Source organism: Atractosteus spatula, chromosome 1 (genome assembly GCF_055471065.1).
Source record: "Atractosteus spatula isolate fAtrSpa1 chromosome 1, fAtrSpa1.hap1, whole genome shotgun sequence".
Taxonomy (NCBI): Eukaryota; Metazoa; Chordata; class Actinopteri; order Semionotiformes; family Lepisosteidae; genus Atractosteus; species Atractosteus spatula.
In genome coordinates, this window is record NC_142706.1 from 76202815 (window position 1) to 76223223 (window position 20409).

General features: G+C 41.0%; 1 protein-coding gene across 1 annotated transcript in view; it reads left to right on the top strand.

The window, feature by feature from the left end:
- m1ap (meiosis 1 associated protein) overlaps positions 1 to 15330 on the top strand; it is a 29754-nt gene extending 14424 nt beyond the window's left edge. Inside the window, exons 4-9 of the mRNA XM_088922396.1 lie at positions 1632 to 1814; positions 7418 to 7577; positions 9319 to 9460; positions 10892 to 11098; positions 11884 to 12042; positions 15187 to 15330. Coding sequence (XP_088778522.1) covers positions 1632 to 1814; positions 7418 to 7577; positions 9319 to 9460; positions 10892 to 11098; positions 11884 to 12042; positions 15187 to 15330 — 995 coding nt within the window. The remainder of the gene's footprint in view (positions 1 to 1631; positions 1815 to 7417; positions 7578 to 9318; positions 9461 to 10891; positions 11099 to 11883; positions 12043 to 15186) is intronic.
- The last annotated feature ends 5079 nt before the right edge of the window (positions 15331 to 20409 follow it).

The following is a 20409-nucleotide window of genomic DNA, read 5'->3' on the forward strand; positions in this document are numbered from 1 at the left end:
AAGTTACTGACCCTTTCCACTTCAGTCCCGTTGATGTGGATAGGGGAATGTCTGGTTTGCAGTTTCCTGAAATCAACGATCAGCTCCTTGGTTTTGCTGACGTTGAGGGTGAGGTTGTTGTCATCACACGACGTTGTAAGGAGATTGACCTCCTCCCTTTTGGCCCTCTCATCACTGTCAATAGGCACACAAGAGCAGGTGTACTGTATGAGTGTATAAAGAAAAATACTAACAATTGTTTCTGTACAATTACTTAGATGTCTGTTTCTTACAACAAGAAGAGGTTTTGAAAATAGATGTTGTGAATTCGGCTTTCTTACAGAGAATTTCAGATTATTTAAATAAATGTGTTGATTTATATCCACATGCAAACTGTTTCTGCTCTTAAACCTATACTGGGGATGATACATTTTTTAAGAATTTTAAATTGGCTATTTTGTGGCTCATTTTTCATTTCACTGTACAATGTCATGTTTTTTAGTTATTCTGGGTTTATACATATACCTATAGTACATCACCTGTCACATGTGGGGTGTGCAGTTATGGAGTCTGCATTAAAATAACAAAAGTCTTGGAAAAGGGGAAGACTATGCATTATTTGACTTTTCTAAAGTTCTTCCTCTTTTTCCTATGTGCTTCTCCCTTTTTTTTGTTCCTAGCAATGGTCTTGTCTTCTTCTCAATTTCTCATTTGCTTTATTCCTCCATTCCACTGAGTTTAGCCTAATTCTTGACATAACTGCTGTAATTTTCCTCTGTCTTTACCTCATCTCTTCTCTCACTCTTTTTCTCTTTCACTTGGAACTGCCTGTGCTCTCCTCCCTGGCTGTCTCTCTCCCTTCTTTATATTCTACACCTGTTCTCCTCACCTGTTTCGTCACACCTCCCTTGTCTGCTGTCCGCTCTGCTCTCTTCCTGTGTTCACCTCCATCCAGGACCGGCACCAGGGGATAAATCTGTAGGGGGGTGTCTGAAATCCCGAGGGGGGCGGTGATATTTCGGATGAAACGGAGCCATTGCAACTACCCAAGTGAAATCTTGCAACCATGCCACTGATTAGTGCTTCATGATGGAAGATACTGATGAGCAATCTGGTATTTAGCGTTGAAGTACATTTTCACGTTCATCAGCACCCTCGTGATTATTATTGCCTGGAGCGACAAAATACCACATCTGTTCATTTGTGCAGCTACATCGACGGTAATGAGGTTCTGAATCGTTAAGAAAAAATAGTTGTAAAACCAACAGAAAACACCAACTTCTATAACTACAGTCCTAGTTATATAACAATTGTAAGTATAAGGATAAACTACTGCAAGGAATTGGTCCACCTGAGCAAACAAGACTGTAATAATGTTGACACTCAGTAATGTAGACACAATGTAATATGTGCCATTCCTGGATGGATAGCCCTCCTGCACTTCAAACAGTCCGATGTAGTAACTGAATTCGGAGTTAGTGTAGTTATCTGACCATTGACAAAGTACAACTATTTTTTATTTTTTTAGGGCGCACGTTAAGTAAGTGCAAGTGTTCAGAAATCCTTTGTCCAAAACTGAGGGGGCGGGGCAGTTCAGTTGAGGGGGCGTCTGCCTCCATCCCCTGTCCCCTCCCTGTCCCTGTGTCCCACAGGCGGTCTTCACCTGGGCGTGGAGATTGACCTGCAGACAGTGGAGAATGACGCCGTGAGCCTGGAGAGCTTCTTCAAGGCCTGGCTGCACGACACTGGAGCGGACAAGGAGCACCTGCACCTGCTGCTCCCAACCCCGCCAGCAGGGGGCAGCGCTGACAGACCTGCACACAAGGCCGCCCCAGGTATGGTGCACGAGGAGCTTGGCCTCCGCTTCACAAGCAGCATGTCAGGAGCTGCATTGCCAGAATGGAAGAAAAACAATTAAAGTGGAACTGAAGTCCCAATTTGTCAGAGCAGTTATCTTAAGAAAATAAATTAATTGACAGTATTGCAAAATTTTACAAATTCTGAATTGAGAACAAAATCATGAACTTTGTGAAAGTACTGTAAGTTGCCATGTTATGCCAGCAGCCATATCACCCTGCAGCTCACAGCTGGCAGCCCACTGAAGCTCGGCAGGTGTGAGCCTGGTCAGTACCTGGATAGGAGACCTCCTGGGGAAAAACTAAGGTTGCTGCTAGAAGAGGTGTTAGAGGGGCCAGCAGGGGGTGCTCACCCCATGATCTGTGGTCCTAATGCCCCAGTATAGAGATGGAGACACTAGGCTCTATCCTTCGGATGAGACATAAAACCGAGGTTCTGACTCTGTGGTCATTAAAAATCCCAGGGTGTTTCTCTAAAAGAGTAGGGGTGTTACCTCGGCATCCTGGACACATTTCCAATTGGCCTTTGCCAATCATGGCCTCCTAATAACCCCCATCTATGAACTGGCTTCATTACTCTGTTCTCCTTCCTACTCATATCAGGTGTGTGGTGAGTGTACTGGCGCACTATGTCTGCCATTATATCATCATGCAGGTGGGGCTGCACACTGGTGGTGGTGGAGGGGATCCCCATTACCTGGAAAGTGTTTTGAATGTAGTGTCCAGAAAAGCGCTATATAAGTATAAGGAATTATTATTGTTATTATGATGATGATTATTATTATGTCACAAGCCCCTGGTCTCTCCATGGGCAGGAGCGAGAGTTCCCATGAATTGTGACATGAAGCAGCCCTTCCTGCTCACTAGTCACTGTAAGGACTCATGTCATGTGATGTAGGAGCGAATATGTACAGGCTGTGCAGCAGACATTTCACCCCAGAAACGTGATCTGCATGCAGTGTTAACTAGTAAGTAGTACTTGTTGGCAAAGTGTCTTGAAGTTGAGAACAATACTTCTATTGGGTAAAAAGAGATGTATTCAGAAGCCTGCTTGTTTACAGTGTCATAGGACCGCAACACGTCATCGGAAGTGTTGTCGCCTTGTCTTGAATATGGTGTTGTGCATACCTCCACATTTTGTCTATTTTGTGGTGTAAATTGGAGGTTTTACACATTTTTGTCTACAGTTTACTTGCATTGTGGTTTCAATTAATTCATCAATTGCAGATTCTTTCTAACCCATAAATATAATAGCATTGCAGTTCCCCTTTAAAAACGAGCCAGCATTCATTGCAAAAGTAACTCCAGACATTCCATTTGGAAAACAGTTACTGTGTTTTATTTTCCTTTTAAACCTTACAAGAACCATAATTTAACCATAAAAGAGGGGTTTTTGTACTTCCTGGAATTAGATTATTTTTTTCTTTGTGTCCACATTAATACACTGTATGACCGGTGATACCTCTGCCCATGTGTTTCCTTGTGACTGTCTATTACTGCCAGCACGTTAACAGCATGTAGCTGCCCACTGGTTTTTAAAGGAAAAGGAAATGTAGGCAAAGGATAGCCGAGCGTCAAGACTTAGCATAATGTTTTCTGTTCTAAATTCCTTGGGTTTCTTTGTCAGTACAGACTGTATTTCAACCTAGGTTGCTGTTGGAGAAGGCTCTAGGAGTCTGGAAAAAGTTCCTTTTAACATGTGACTTCATAGATTCTGACATTACTTACCTGCTAGTATTGAAATGAGCTAGAGATGCCCAAAAGTCTCCACTTTTCTTATGTTCTTGCTCTGCAAATGTCTTAACCCTTTGATATTCTTTAACATACATAAATGTTTAAAGAATGGTGCAGGGCAGGATGATGTTTAATTAGATCAAATATTTAACAAGCTGCAGTAAATACTAAGTGAGAAACTGTTCTGACAGAGGAATAGCAAGGCTTGGGATTATAATATCTTCTCTTTCCCCACACACATTGGCTGAACTTTAAATAATCTTTTGAATGAACATTTGTAGGAAGACAGAATAATTGAATGTCACTACTTAGTGACTAGTAATAAATGTGACTAGTAATAAATATTTTTGAGCTAAGACTTTCATATCTCCTTTTAACCTTAATTAAACCTAAAATTAAATCAGTCTGAGGCAGAGATTTTCATCATTAAACGAGAAAATAGTGTCAGTGGAAAATATCTGAAGAATACAGCATATTATGTATTAAGTAAATCACAGGTTTCAATAAATATGAACATTTTCACACTGTTCTGTACTACAGAATTGTACACCATCCCTGTCACCATCTCATCTCAAATTTATCTGCTGATTTTGAGCAGCAAAACATAATGGCACCCACAGCAGAACACAGACAGATAAAGAATTCCTTTTAACCTATGACTCAGACTTTGTATTAATGAACTGAAAGAAGACTAACAACCAGAATAAAATTTCAGGTATTATAATATTAATCTTACAACTGTTAAGGAAGCAGACATTGCTGTTGACTATGGTTTTTGTACCAAGCTAAACGAAGCAAAAATGTTTTGTTCTGACACCTTGTGCTAAAATGGCTCCTTCTATTTGTATAATCAACTAAACATTTAGTGCAGCTAATATTTTGATACGTTACTGGACTCTGAAACATGTGTTGTTTGATGAGAAATATGAGATACTTGTCCTTTTTAATTGCATTCCTGTGGCCAGACTGTAAGTATTATTTCCTAGTATTTTTCACCCCTATGGTATTATTAGACTCAGAATACATAAAATAATATGGTATTTTTAGACTAAAAAAGTCTTAATAGACTACTAAAAAAATGAAGGCAGAATATCCATTTGGACATCATTTTAACACCTCTGCCTTGACTGCTTGAAACAGAAAAGGGGCTGTTTTTTCAACTACACGGCACAAGGAAGTAGGCTCTTCTCAAATCTGTAACCAGCAGATCAGATCTAGCAACACTTACTCAAGCTATGGTACACAAAAGGAACTATAATTAAAGTGTTGACACAAACTACAGAGTTTATGTGGATATGTTATAATTTCAGTTGCGTTAGCCCACACTAAAGCCCAGTTCTTCAGAGCCTTTTATAGTTTGATTGAAATCTTTGTCAAAGGAATTTGTCACAATGAGTCTGTTTGCAACTGATTCATTCAACTACGGAGGATTGTTATTGCAGTAATAGCCTGCTAGTATGATTGGGGCAGACAGGAATAGTAGAACAGAAATTTCATTTAGTCTACCACTAGTTTTAATGCTGCAAATGCTGGTTCTGCTGCTCTACATAACATTTACTATAACTAGTAATGAATAATAATAATTGCTTACACTTATATAGCTCTTTTCTGGACACTCCACTCAAAGCGCTTTACAGGTAATGGGGATCCCCTCCACCACCACCAGTGTGCAGCCCCACCTGGATGATGTGATGGCAGCCATAGTGCACCCTGGGATTTTTAATGACCACAGAGAGTCAGGACCTTGGTTTTACATCTTATCCAAAGGATGGTGCCTTTTTACAGTATAGCATCCCTGTAAAAATATACTGGGGCCTTAGGACCCACACAGACCACAGGGTGAGCGCCCCCTGCTGGCTCCTCTAACACCTTTTTCCCAGGAGGTCTCCCATCCAGGTACTGACCAGGCTCACACCTGCTGAGCTTCAGTGGGTTGCCAGTTGTGAGTTGCAGGGTGACATGGCTGCTGGCGCTGTTCTTATTACTACCATTTTTACATTAGCTATTACTCCTGAAATTGTTTAAAGTATCAGTATGAAGTACATTAATTAGCTTACCACTTTAAAGTAATAAGAGAAATTATTGTGGGACTACCTGACAGTCATTAACCAAATGTATCAGTGTGCTTAGACTGTTACCACTTTAGAAAATAATAATTACCCTAACTGCTAAGTACTATATTGGGTGTTTATTTCATTTCGATTTATGGTGTATTTCCCTGTGTCTCTTGCACATACTATTAATCAAAAATCTGCTTTGGGGTTTTCATGATCTTGCTGATGATCCAAACTGAAAATAACAGTGCCACTAATCAGTTATTAAATGTTTGGCTTTTGCAATCTCCCACAGTTCCTGCCTTCCAGTAATGCTTCTTTACTTGGAAGAGTGGACTTTCAGTTTGGTTGTGCTTATCCTGAAAGGAGGAACTTGGATTGTTTTTGCTTTCCTTAGAAGAGTGAACTTGAGGATTTTTGTTTGTGTTTCAATGTACTGATGTCCTGAATAAACTAGATTCAGGAACATGGGTTACAGTAGAAAGTGCAGCATAAGGACAACACATGACTCATTAAGCCCTTCTGTGCTTCACTGCTGTTCAAACTAGTTGGTGTTTTCATACTACTAACAGAACCTGAGCAAATGAAATCCTGTCCTAATTAGTTGGTGGACTGCTGCTCCCTCGAGCTGCCTGACTCCAGACACAGGCCTCATGTTCATTACGCAGGAAATGAGCCACTTTGCCACTGTGCAGCCTGCACCTGCTGTGTGAAAGGATGGCGATCCTGCCTCAGCTCAGTTCTCCTGTGGGCTCCACACAGGATCAGTGGAATCAAAGAGTGAACTCGTTCAAGTGCACATTTTTCATTGTTTAAGCTCTTACGTTATGTTATGTTTAAGCCTGCTTCTGTTTGCTCATTTGTCTTTGATAATGTATTTAACCTTTAAAGGGCTAAACCATTTCTGTTTCTGTTACTCCTCATGTGAGTCTTCCTGTCTCCCCTGGTAGCTCCCTGGTTACAAAGCCTTCAAGTACAATAGTCATCTAGACAGTGTTATTTAAGTTATCCAGATGTGGCAGAGCGGGCTGTTTGCACAAAAGAGCCAAATAAGACCAACGAAAAATACATCTATTACATCCAAGGCTATAGTAACAATAATCAGAACAAAACTAGAGGATCATCTGCATGTCAAAGATTCTAAGGGACAGTCAAAATGGATTTTAAAAAAAGCTCAACTAACTTGTTAGAATTATTTAAACATGTAAAACAACAGCTGTATTAAACAACAGTAAAGGGCACACAAAACTCTTTGTGTACTGAATACCGAAGCAATAAAAAACACAAACATGATGTTAGCATATATAGTTTGAATACAGAATTTATAATGAGGAATTTTATGTTTCAAGTGTGTAATTCACTAGTAAGACCTCATTTAAAATATTGTGTACAATTGTGGTCAGCAAGTTGTAGAAAAGAGGTCCTACACTTACTAAATCTCTTCAGTTTTAAACTGTAAGGGGATTCAAGTATCTAAAAATCTCAAAGGCATTGACAAGAGATAACCCAACATTATTTCTTCAGTATCAACAATTAAACTCGAGCCAGATGACACAAGTGACAGCAGACTTGTAAAATAGTAGTTAAAAAGTGTGGAGATGTGGAAGAAACTATCCCTAATGCTGTCGAACCAGATACCCTAGTCTCTCCCTGGAAATGGCTAACTAAGAACCTTTGATGAATTAGATACTAGCAACCACAAGGGCTAGATGGTCTTGTATTCTTATGTATGTAGAATGATCTCTAAGTAAGGGAAATCTTGAATACTTGAAAAAAATGTCTTTGCTTTGCTAGTCTGTCTAAAGTGTGATGTCCAAGAGAGACTCCTCAGCCCCGCTCTGTTGCCTGGTCCTGATGGCATCACGATGAAGACTGAGAGCATCAAAGACGTGCAGCAGCCCAGCAAGGAGCCCAGCAATCGGACTGCCCCCCTGTACCGCCTCAGGGTTATCAAGTAAGGGCGCCCTGCCCCCAGCATAGCTAGGCCTTGTCACCTCAGGGTTGTAACAGACAAGCCAGCCTTGTATGGCCAGACTTGCTATAACTTTTGTAATGTATTCTTGTAAGAGCAGTGTAAAACAAAGCAAAATATATCGTTTTCAATTTGATAATGTGAAAAATCTGTAAGCATGCTATTCTACCTTAATATTGTTTTTTCAATCAACAACAGGAATCCTGTTTATGATAAACATATTATATGATAAAGAATAAAATAGCTTTATTCCTTTTCAAGGTTTTGCAGCTTCAGAAACAAGAGAGCCTTTTTAACAAAAGAATATTGACTTGAACACCTCCAGTCCTTTCCAGGGAAGGGTTGCTCCAGATGTTACATGTACTTTTCAGTTAGAAACCTCTCATTGTCAAGACCTAAAATAAATAATAGATTTATGTCTTATCCAAGTTATTGACTCAACTAGTTAGGTGTTGAATGCAAAATCGAGGACCCTTAGGCCCTGAAGGACTGGAGTCATAGAGAACCCAGCTAATTAAGCACCCATTTCCTGTCACTACTTATTCAGACTGATTCTACAGTACAGTTTCACTAATTTCCTTTTGCACCCTTGTTTGCTTTGCAAGGTGTATGTGCAGAGCAAAACAGCTCTGAAGTTGAGTTATTCTTTTACTCAGTCAGGTGTATAAAGCCTCTGTGTTGTCCTGTTTGAAATGTTGTCCTGCAAACCAACATTGTTGAAAACATCAAAACTGTATTGTGTCCCTGTTAAACTTCCGTCATTGAATTTGCATGTGATTTTCATACTATTGACCCTTCAAATTTCAGTTACCATTCCACCTCATCTTGTTAAGGTGTTTCTGCTGATAAGATCTCATGATGTCACAGTTCACTTTTACTGTGCACAAGCATTAACTGTTGCAAAAGTGCGAACCACTTTGAATATCGGTTTGAAGCTAATAATAGGTCATTGTATTACTTACAACATAGACACTGAGTAATGTTAGATTTGAGAACAGTGCTTTTTCAGCTGGTGGCGCACTTTTAACTTACCAAAATAGTCAAAGCACACCAAAAGATTTTGAAAATATTCAGCAATAAGCACACCTGAGACCTTTCCACCCCAGCACACCTGAGACCTTTCCACCACAGCTCATCTGAGACCTTTCCACAGCACACCAGCATGCTGTGGCATACAGCTGGGGAAGCACTGATGAACAATACAGAACAGATGAAGAGGCAAGAAAACCCAGAGTTCTAAAGTCTCCATAATTGCATTACTTTAAATGGACTTATTTGCTTCATTGTCAGAGTGAAGATTTAGTCTTGAGACAGATACTGGAGGAAGGCTCATTAAGATAAGATCACTTTATTGGCCATATACAATTTCTTGTATTAGGAAGTTGTCTTTTCGCAGACCCCAGCTTGCTCTCCATGAGACACACAGACAGGAAGGGAATCTTGGGGTCAGATTCACAGTTAAGTTTTCAAGCTTTAGGAAGGAACAGTAGTAGCAGGAGAATCGGTTTATACCCAATAAAACAACTGAAATGTATCTTGTAAATATCCATATGCACTATACCAAAAAAAATTCTAATTTCTAGTTTTCAGAGATCAGTCTTTTTTTACTTAATGGCCATTTTAATGTTACAATGGTATAATTCCCTTTGTGCATGTTTTGTGTGTCTTTGTGTTTTTTCTGCATGCCTGTATCTGCATGTGCACACACGTGTGCGTGTTCCAGAGCCCTGAAGTCAGAGGGAATGTGTGAGTCAGTGTCCTATGGGGTTCCACTCATCATTAGGCCCACGACCTGCTGGCAGCTGGACTGGGATGAGCTGGAGACCAACCACCACAATTTCCACGCTCTGTGCCATACTCTCAGAGTGAGTCTAGGATTGAGGCATGCATGGACTGCAAAGTCTCAGTTAATAAAGAAGCTGTCTTTTAAAAAAAATGTAGCAAATAATTTTCTTCAGTAAAGCTCACTTCATGGTATTTTTGTACAGTGTTTCATCTGATGTGTAAGGTCTGATGTGTAAGATCTATGCTGTTCTATAGATCAATATCTATACTGCACATCAAAAGATACATATCATTGACAACTGCAACAAATTTACCATGGAAATGACAAACAATTGTAGCAGGCACGCAGACATTTTATTAAACAGACATAACATATGTAATTTATTATATTGATTAACATTCGTTATCAACATGGTTGATCAACAGTGGATCTACTGTGAAAGTCTTAGACTAATAAAATGTGTCACTGCCATTGGAAGCAGAGCATCTGTGTACATCTGGGGCACATGCTTTGCACTAGTTTATAGATGGTATTTCCTGGGATTCTGTATCATCCCTGTGGAAATCCCCCGGGTTGTAGACCCTGGGCCTGTTCACCAGTCTCTTGAGCCCTAGATGTCACATTATACCCCCTCATCACAAATGTGGGCTCAGGTCTGGTGTGTGGGGGATCTATGGCATTGCTATCATATTCTTATCTCTCAAGAAAATTTCTTGTTGCCAGCAGCATCAGAACATACATTGTCATATTGTCCTGCTGGAAGCTTGTCAGGACATGAAGAGCCTGCAGCAAGGACAGAAACTTAAGAAAGTCTTAAGAAGAGTAGCACCATGCAGTCAATAACTATCTGTAGTGACTAGACATTCCTGCTCTGACCAACGAGCTTGGACCACCCCGTCGATCTTGGTGAGGTGTTTTGATTAATGGTCATGGGCTGTGTTTGGCAGTATTGTCTTCACCAGTTAGAAATTGATGGTTTTGAACAGCCCAGACAGTGTGCAACTGATTTAATCCAGCCTCCACCATATCAGTGGCTCAAAGACATTGTTCTCCGAGTTAGTGAGGCATATCAGCCCTTTCTGTGTTTTTCTTTCCTGATTTTCACCAGGCTTGACACAGAACAGACTACATCGCCCCATAACCTCTGCCCAAAGAGCTCCCACTAAAGAGATGGTTTAGTGATGCAACAGTCAAAGTGACTCAAGCGAATCACGGTCTGCCGTGAATAATCAGTTAATCAGAATTAAACCAAAAATGTTTAAACAATATCAATATCACACATTCATTATGATACTCCAGATATTTTTTCCACTGGTCTTTATACTGTTTAAAAGTTTCATGTTTCTTTATGCTGTATAAGAGTGAGAAAAGCATTTTCTTTGTTAAACAAAGCGATAGAACAGAGTTGGAACAAGATACCCTGTCCTCTCTCAGGTGACAGCTGGATGAGATCCTGGTTTAAGTTAGGCCTTCATATTTTCTTAAGCCTGTATTTTTTCCTGTACTGCAGAATCGGGAATGGTTTCTGCTAGCACGATCTGAGCCCCAGAGCTTGGGTCCCAGCTGGAGCACCAGAGTGTACTCTTACTATGTCATCCAGGCTTCGGAGTCCCTCACTCTGCTTCTGAAGCCTGTGGCTGTGAGAGAGCTGCTGCTGCCCTGCCACCTCCCCATTGCCAGTGAGGAACCCCCAGAAACGGCCCTCCTCCGAATGCAGGTCTGCTATACAGCAGCTCCTTCACTTATGTCCAGCATGGTCCTGTGGCAAATATTCATGTCTTCCTTGCAGTGTTAATTAATATCCTTTGAATTAGGAGAACCCACTGAAGCTCAGCAGGTGTGAGCCTGGTCAGTACCTGGAAGGGAGATTCCTGGGAAAAACTAAGGTTGCTGCTTGAAGAGGTGTTAGTGGGGCCAGTAGGGGGCACTCACCCTGCAGTCTGTGTGGGTCCTAATGCCCAAGTATAGTGACGGGGACACAATACTGTAAAAAGGGATGTCCTTTGGATGAGACAGAAAACCAAGGTCCTGACTTTCTGTGGTAAAAAATCCCAAGGTGTTTCTCAAAAAAGAGTAGGGGTGTTACCCCAGCATCCTGCCCAAATTTCCCTCTGCCCTTTACTAATAATGGCCTCCTAATAACCCTAATCCATGAATTGGCTTCATGACTCTGTTCTCCTCCTCACTGAGAGCTGGTGTGTGGTGAGTGTACTGGTATACTATGGCATCATCCAGGTGGGGCTGCACACTGGTGGTGGTGGAGGGGATCCCCATTACCTGTGAAGCGCTTTGAATGGAGTGTCCAGAAACGCGCTGTATAAGTGTGAGGAATTATTATTATTAATTACAGGCGTCTTGTCCAGAGTGTGTCCTGCCATGTGCCCAGTGCTTGTGGTATTAGACACTGGCTCTCCTGTGACCCTGTATTGGATAAAGTGGTTAGAAAATGGGTGGAGGATGAATTGGGACATGAATTCCCTGTTCTGTGCTGCTCTTGCTCAGCGTTCTCTAGACATGCTGGAGGAGGACCCTGCCTACAACCCGCTGTGTCTGAAGAGCAACCTGTACCAGCACCTGCGGAGGGTCCTGGCCCACAAGCCCTGCCGCCCACTGGGGCAGCGCAGGGAGCAGCGCCCCCCAGAGGCCCCCTCTCCCCGGCAGGTCAGTCTCGCAGGGAGGGAGGGGGTGGGGCGGGGCAGGTGTGCTCAGGGAGCAGCGCCCCCCAGAGACCCCCTCTCTCCCCGGCAAGTCAGTCTCGCAGGGAGGGAGGGGGTGGGGCGGGGCAGGTGTGCTCAGGGAGCAGCGCCCCCCAGAGACCCCCTCTCTCCCCGGCAGGTCAGTCTCGCAGGGAGGGAGGGGGTGGGGCGGGGCAGGTGTGCTCAGGGAGCAGCGCCCCCCAGAGACCCCCTCTCTCCCCGGCAGGTCAGTCTCGCAGGGAGGGGGCGGGGCAGGGCGGGGCGGGTGTGCTCAGGGAGCAGCGCCCCCCAGAGACCCCCTCTCCCCAGCATTAGGCGAGACAACCTGTGTTGGGAGAAATGCATTTGCAGAGAAAACTGCCTTAAAACCTTAAAAAAAAAGAAAACAAGCTCTGTAAATTCCAATTGTGTGATCAAGAGACACCAAATTAAAGATCTGGCAGAACAGAAAACATGACAGAATACAGATTTCTGTCCACTCTAGTGTAAGTGCAAACTTTCATCGACATTTACACAGAAGTCACCAATGCCTTCAGTCAGCCTGTAACATGAAACGACAAGTATGGGGAACATTTTTTAAAATTATTATCCTTTCTTCCTCCAGTTATTTATTTCTTGGTGAAACATTGTGCTGCTTGAACTCCCAATGACAGGGACATTAAAGAGTCAGGGAGAAATCTGTATTGTGCTATATAGTGACATCCTATCAGACTAGTTTTTAACATGAAACATGAAACTTTTATATCCCTATTTCTTGTTACAAACAAGATATTTCTGCAATAATATCTGTGGAAACTGTCCAGAGATGCATCCTAAGCTTAAGTGAAAATTTGTCAAGATCACTATAATACAATAGCCTGCAATAAAAGCCTGCAGAAACTGAACCTTCAGTGTACAAGGGGACTTGACACAGGCGTTCAAATTCCTCAAAGATACACTTCTTCAAAATTATCAATGAAACATGAACCAGAGAGCACAAATGGAAACTTTGGAAGTGCTGTTACAACCAAGACCAAGGGTCACGTCTTTACCCAACGGGTTGTGGGAGTGTGGAACAAGGTTCAATTAGCAAGTAATTACCAAACATTTTATAGTGTGAATGGCGTTCTCAAGTTTGTAACTGTTCTAATGTTTTAGTTAGTAGCAAAAGAAACAATTACCAATGTGCTCTTTTTAGCATTCATTCCCAGTTGGTCATTTGTAAAATAAATTGCCTTTTTTGTGTGCTTCAAAGACAGCAGATTGTTTTTAAACTATTAACAGTAATGCCTCTTAGTTAGAATATTAATGCATCTAGTCTTTCACTGTTTCTAGAACTAAATAAGAGATAGGTGAGTGGATTCTCCAGAAATGTTTTTTAGACACTGATGATGACTGGTGGAATGAAAGACCATGAAACACAAAAGCAGATTGTTGCAGGGCAGTTTAAAACACTATCAAAACACACTGAAAAAAGGGGAGTACTGATGTTTTTTTTAAAGAATTCAGCCATTCAACCACTTGGGCACTAGGTGGCAGTATTCTTATTAACCAACATGCTTTTGAGTTAACAGCAAGTTATTCAGTTTTGAAGAACATTAGCTGAGAGCAGATAAAACTGGTTTACAGATAACCCAGCTTTCAGCAAAACAGAAGAACTTCCTCAACTTCCTCTTAAAATATACAATTTTTGAGCATTAAATGCTGTTATGTTCTGAAGGAGAAGGGACTCTGCATGTAAATATTTTCAAATATTTTATGTTAGATCAGGGAGCAGCTTCAGTAAATGAGCTGTAAAGCAATAAGCAGGTGTTGATTCCATGCAAAAATAGTGAAACTGAAAATAAAGAAAATAAACAATATTTATGGAGCTCTCTTACCAAAAGAATGCTCTGTAGCCAAAACATTTTCCTTCCTTATCTGTTTAATCTTCCTTCATTTTTATATTTCTGTATGCCTGACTTGGAAAACTTTTTGAATGCTCCTTGTATCTGTATATAATACTAAAAGATGACTAATGACTTACACGTTTTCTGTGTTTCCTTCATTGTTTTGATTTCTTTTTTTTATGTGGTCAGCATGTCACTTGAAATTTCAGCCAAACTGTACTGTATGTCAATTGAAGAGTCTGTAAACTACACTGTACGTGTCAGTGATCTCATTGCATTCATCTTGGGTGTAAGAAAAAGATAATATGCAAAACTTGGAAGCAGTGTTTTTTGCTATCCAAAAAGTGTTACAGCTTCAGTAAGACTAGTTCCTGCTTAACATTCCATTTCACAAGTATGGCAACACAACGAGGTTTCCTTGCAGAGCACCTACCTAGTTTTGTACGGTGCTCTGTTTGGCATAATGCAAAGTGCATGGCCAGATATTTCAGTAGTCAGAGATACTGTATGCATAACACCTCAGGTCATGACTCCAAATATGGCTTGAAAGGCTTGTTTTATCTGTTCTGGACATTCTTGCCTGGAACATCCTTGTGTTTCCTGCTTTTCCCAAGGTGGATGGTGCCTGAACATTTCTGTTAATCCTCTCTGACTGTACAGTAGTTCTCATTTCTTTATGTCTCTTAAGTGGCTCATTTGAAGCACTGTGTCTTACGATGTGTCTTTGTACTGTATCTTGTTTATGAAAGCTTATGAGACACCAGTTAATTAAAAGTACACAGGCTTGTCCAAGAGTAGCAGGCATAGATATCTGTGTATTAATCTGGGCAGGATACAAAAAAGCTGGAACGCTCCACGTGAATTCATGCAGAGCTTTTCTGTATGGCCATGTCACAATATGTCTGTATGGTAAAAAGTGATTCACCATAATTTCCAGACATGTCTGCTTTCAGTTTTCTTTATGATATGTAATTTGCATTTTTACATATTGCTTTTTTTTAAAGATATTTTTTAAAGTTTTTCACTTTTCAAAGGAATACTCATGGGAGTGAGTGCCCACCAAAATCTGCCTACTGCACTGATAAATGCTGAAAGGGAAGTGAGGAAAAAGGAAGTGCAACTCTTGGCTTTATGACTTTTTTGTGTTTGTGGATTCAGCGTAAGAGAGATAAAAGCAAGAGAAATGAACATGCCGTGTTCTAAAACCCGTGAATTTGCCCCTTTTCTGTGTTGATGTGCAGCCAAGCCGGGCATTCCAGAACAAAGCCAGGGCGACCGTGGCGCCTCTCCCATCGGCCCCCAGGACCTTCCGGCCGCCTCTCTCCATGAACCGCTCGTACAGCCCCTGCCTCTCCGATGACGACGAGCTGCTGGCTGCGCTCTAGTGCCTCTCTGGGACGCAGGGGGAGGTGGGCTCTGCTGCTGTCTTTCTCACTAGTGCAGTCTGTTATCTCCCACTTTGCTTCTCAAAGTGCCCATCTGCGGATTTGCTTCACTCTAACATGATGGAAATTTGAAAGCACGTGAGTTTCCTACTGGCCACGCGGCCAAAACCTCTTGGCAGCCTGCTCATGAAGTGAGCATATGTCCAGCAGATGACCAAACCCAGACACTTTGTCCTTGGCAGTGGGTACACTACCGACACCTCAGATCCTGCATCCCTGAGCCCTGAGCCACACCTGGCTGCCTTCAGTCAGCCCTGCTCTAACCTGGAGAGGTGGTTCAGTCTGATCGTTCCTCTCAGGCATGGCCTACCTGCCCCACCACTGATTATACAGGTTCAATAGGACGAGTCTCTCAAATTTCAGCACAAATCCAAACACATCAGGGACAAACAAAACCCTAAAAAAAAATTATTATTGTATCCTTTTATATCACTGAGAATTCTGTCTTTGATCTTACTTAATGCACTGCTTAACTCATAAATTGCGATGTGGACTGTGACTTCTACAAAGCAGAAACAATAAGAATTCTTGTAATAGAAGATTCTAGTTTGTGCAAGATCCGCTGCCTGCAGGACTTTAGGATGTGGCAGCAGTAGATTATTTTAAAAATTCAGTTACCACAACTTCGCGGTTTCTTAGATCTTAGATTAGGCTTTTATCGGTGACATGTACCTGAAATGTTCTGGCCGGTCAAGAAGCAATTCACCGACAATCAAAAGCTAATTCCACTGTGGATAATTTTTATTGTTGATGTCATTCAGAGATATTTTCAACCAGTAGGTCGGAGGATGACGTCACAGTAATGTTTAAAATTCAACGTAGGAGTATTACGCAGTTTAAGATGTGTAGGTCAAAGACAATCCAGTGTAACAATAAAGCACTAGCCAAGGGCCTTTCATAATAAGCAGGAGACTAAATCACCCCTTTCACTGCCTCAGGCATTTACATTCAAGCCTGAACTGAAGGTCAGACTGAATAGTGTTCAGACTGAGTCAGGGTCACCGGCCTCTTGTGGAAACACTCACATCTTCACAGCAGAAACCGCCGCTCACTGTAAAGACGGTATGTATGGAGTGCCTTTCTGAAAAAAACTAATTTAAATATGTGAGAATATGCTCGTGTTTGGTGATTGTACATGCTTTTCCATTTACACCACTGGTCTAGGTTCCACAAGTCCCGCATTTGAAGGAAATTCATTAGTATACCACGCAAATGTTCTTGTTGCGGCTTGTTTGTGTTTTTTTGCTATGCTGAAACATTTTTTACAAATATATAATATTGATACAGTTGAACAAAGTAGCCTTTAAACTATGCCTCGACTCCTTTAAGGGTGATTTTTCACCTGTCAGTCATTGCATTTCAGTCCAGAGTGATTCAGTTGAAATTAGTGAAGAGAACTTCACAGAAGGGTTGCAGTAAGTACATGTTAGACACATGAGCACATTGTCCCACTAGGTAATGCTGCCAGCAGCATTGCTTGCACTGTTCCGTTAGGCAATTTCCCTATTCACAGTCAGTACCTGCTCCATTTGTGACTCAGCACTGATGATAGCAACACAAGATAAGAATCTCAAGATAAGAGGCAGATAACTATTGAAAACTATTGTTTTCAGAGAAAGAAGTAGCACTGATAAACTATGTTCCCTTTTTTTCTTTTCACAATGTCACATTAAAACTTGCAATGGGTTTTAATAACATTTATTCTCAGCGGATAGAAACTAGTGTATAAAGACATTGTAGTGAACTACAACTGAACAATTTTCAACAAAAATATCTGTTGAGAAATGTAGTTTAAATCTCAGAGGTACTTAATTACTATTTGAGATTAAATGGTATTTCCCATTCTGTTTTTCATGCTCTCTTGACTGCAGTTTAGATACGATCCTTATTTATCCATGTTACAGTCCGCAGCCATACCAATATTTGTATGTTATTTCACTGTTCTGTGAAGTGTATTAATTCTACTTGTCCATATTTTTTCAGAGGAAGTAAAACCTTTATTTTTTAAATTATTTTAATTCACTTACGAAGTGGATATTGTGTTTTTGCTTTTTAAATGTATGTTTTGTATTTATGGAAGATGTTCTCTGACCATTGGCCTTGAAGTTGTGTTGTGTGATTTTAAGAGTTTTTCCTTCCCCACTCCAGGAGGGAAGGTTTGATCGTTGCGTGTTTTATTAAATTATTTTGTTTTATAGTAATTCTTTATTATTTTGCATTGGCAAACAGCTCTCATTAAAATGTTAAAATGTTTGCAAAGTAACAGCAGTGTTCATATCTCTGTGTTCAGTTTAAATGATTTTGTCCTCTGGGGAGCTAATCAAATCCTAATCAAAACGAATTAAGTAAAAAATTCAATTTAAGCTGTTTACACCAGAAGACCCCGCAGCTCCTCTGGGTCAGGGCTTGCGGTGGCTGTCATTGTTCTGTAATATGGTACACTCGTTGCAGAAAGGAATTTACTCTTAATCTTAATCTTCAGATTGTACACCTCCATCTCAAAGAACGTTTTGCACAGTAGGTTAAGTGTATTTAAGTGCTTATTTAAATCCCTACAAATAGAGGAAGTTAAAGAGAGAAGCACAGAACACTAAGCTTTACCTCACTGACCTTTTTCTGAAGCACTGACTTCAAACAGAAACAGCCAGCACTATGACAGCGTTTCAGCCACTTTTATTTGAGAAAAATGGTGTTTGCACACCTAATGTAGAAACTTGAGGCCTCTAACATTGCACCGTGGCAATTGAATACTGTTCAGCAGGGTGTTAACACAACCAGAAATAAAAAGACCTGAATCTCTTACACATATAAATGCAAAAACAAGAGAGTTCAATATTTTTTCTTTTGTTTTTGCTTGCATCTGAAGGTAAATGATAGCTTAAGTCATAACAAGAAACTGCTGATGACATGGGAAGAATTTAGATGTTCCTGTAGCATTTGAAATACACTTGAATCAGCTTTAAAATGTCTCTCATGCATAATAATAATGTTTCTTTATTAGCCCTATACAATTTCTTGCATTAGGAATTTATCTTTTCACATACCCCAGCTTTTCTCCATGAGACACAGGCAGGGAGAGAGAAGCTTGGGGTCAGAGCACAGGGTCAGCCATTGTACAGCACCTCTGGAGCAGTTGGGGTTAAGGGCCTTGCTCAGGGGCCCAACAGAGTAGGATTCCTCTGCCATTCACGGGATTTGTACCAGCAACCTTCCAGCCGCAGGCGCAGATCCTGAGCCACAGAGCTACCGCTCCACAATATTTGATGTTGATGAGTGAGTTGTAGCTTCTGTAGTTTTATTTCTGTATTGGACAATTAAGAATAGTTAAAACTGCAGTAGGAGAAAATGGCAAATCCTGCAACAAAGACCAATTCCAAAGGCACTGGAATTGGGAATATTGGGAACTTGAACAGTGAGTTCCAAGGAAAAATATAGAGACAGAACTAATTGGATAAATTACGGGATTGTTTTTGTTTTAATTTTTTAAAACAATAAACATCATGCAGCATTATGTTTACTAACTTGGGAGTAATCATGTATTTAATGATGTTAAAAATGGAATGAAAAACAGTTCTTCTAAATCTTGATATCCCAGAAATCAGCACACCAACTGAGCATGATCTCATGAGGTATGAAAAACAGTATTGTGGAAAAAGAATCATAACTGGATGTCTGTTTTAACTGCAGATTAAGTTCTGTATTATAGTTTTTGCACAAAACAGTCTATTTACCAATCTTGATTGGATATGGTGTCTTTCACAACGGTTTGCCACAGAAAGCTTTACAGGATGATACAGCAGCTGATGATGATGTACAGCAACAGCAGACCATGTGGGCACCAAGAGGGGAGCCAAACTCCCACTTCAGTGGGAGAAACCTCAGGGGCTCCCAGGCTCAATGGCTGCCACCCTCCAGCCAACGCCTTAGTGCCACATTAATCGTACCAGATAACGAGCTGTCTCTGCAGAGCTCCATGCTGAGATCCTGCCGGCCTGGTCTGTCCTCAGGGTTATCTGAGCGAAGCAGAGTGAAGCAGCTGAGGTCTAGGTTCTAGGTACCAGGTTCTGATGTCACAGTCTGTGAGGACCTGCAAGTTCTGTGTCAGGTCCTAGCACTGGGACACATGCAATAGGAATATAAAAAGAAGGGAATGGGTGTTGCAGTATCTGCCTGGAAGACCATGGGTTAAGCTAAATAAAATGATATAACACACTTGGAACATTGGCAATTAAAGAAATAGGCCTTGAGCCTCGTTTAAGAGAGTTTTGAGAGCAGAGGGGCATCTTTTATGTGTTAGGGAGGATGTTCCACTATATAGTGGCCCTGTAGCTGGAGGCTCTACTGCCAACCGTTATTTGTTGATTCAAGTTTCTGATTGATGAATTAGTATTTGATGGGTAACGGTGTCAAAGTGTGGACTTAGATCTCCAGTTCAAGATCAGAAATGTTATCAGTGTCCCAACACCGAAGCAAATCATTCGCTGTTCTGATTGAAGCTGTTTCAGGAACATGAGTGGGGTGAAGACCATACTGAACCATTAGGCCTGTTAACACTACTAAATGTTGCTAAGACAGTATAATTAGAGTGAATGTGTTTTGCCATGAAGCCACGAGGAAAGTTAGTTGTTTTTAAGGGCACTGTTGAATCCCGAATCCTGCTCAGAGTCAAATTATGTGTGCCTAGCCGCTGATCCTCTGAACCTGACTGGGTAAATTCAAGGGTGGCGAGTGTGTTTGAAAACCTCATGACAGCATCATGACCTAGCTGTAGTGTACGAATGTGTTTCTCTTGAAGGTTAGTCGAACAGAGCTTAGAAAGTAATGGTCTGACACTTCTGGGTTTTGATTATTGAGATTGGGTTTTTATTGTTATTGATTTATTAATATTGCTTAATAAATCAATAATAATGGTATTATTTGTATTTATTGATTATTAGGTTTTGACATCATTAAGATGAAACATTTGTTGGGTAAAGTAGTTCAAGTAGGGAGCTGCATCAGCATGAGTAGGCTGCAAAG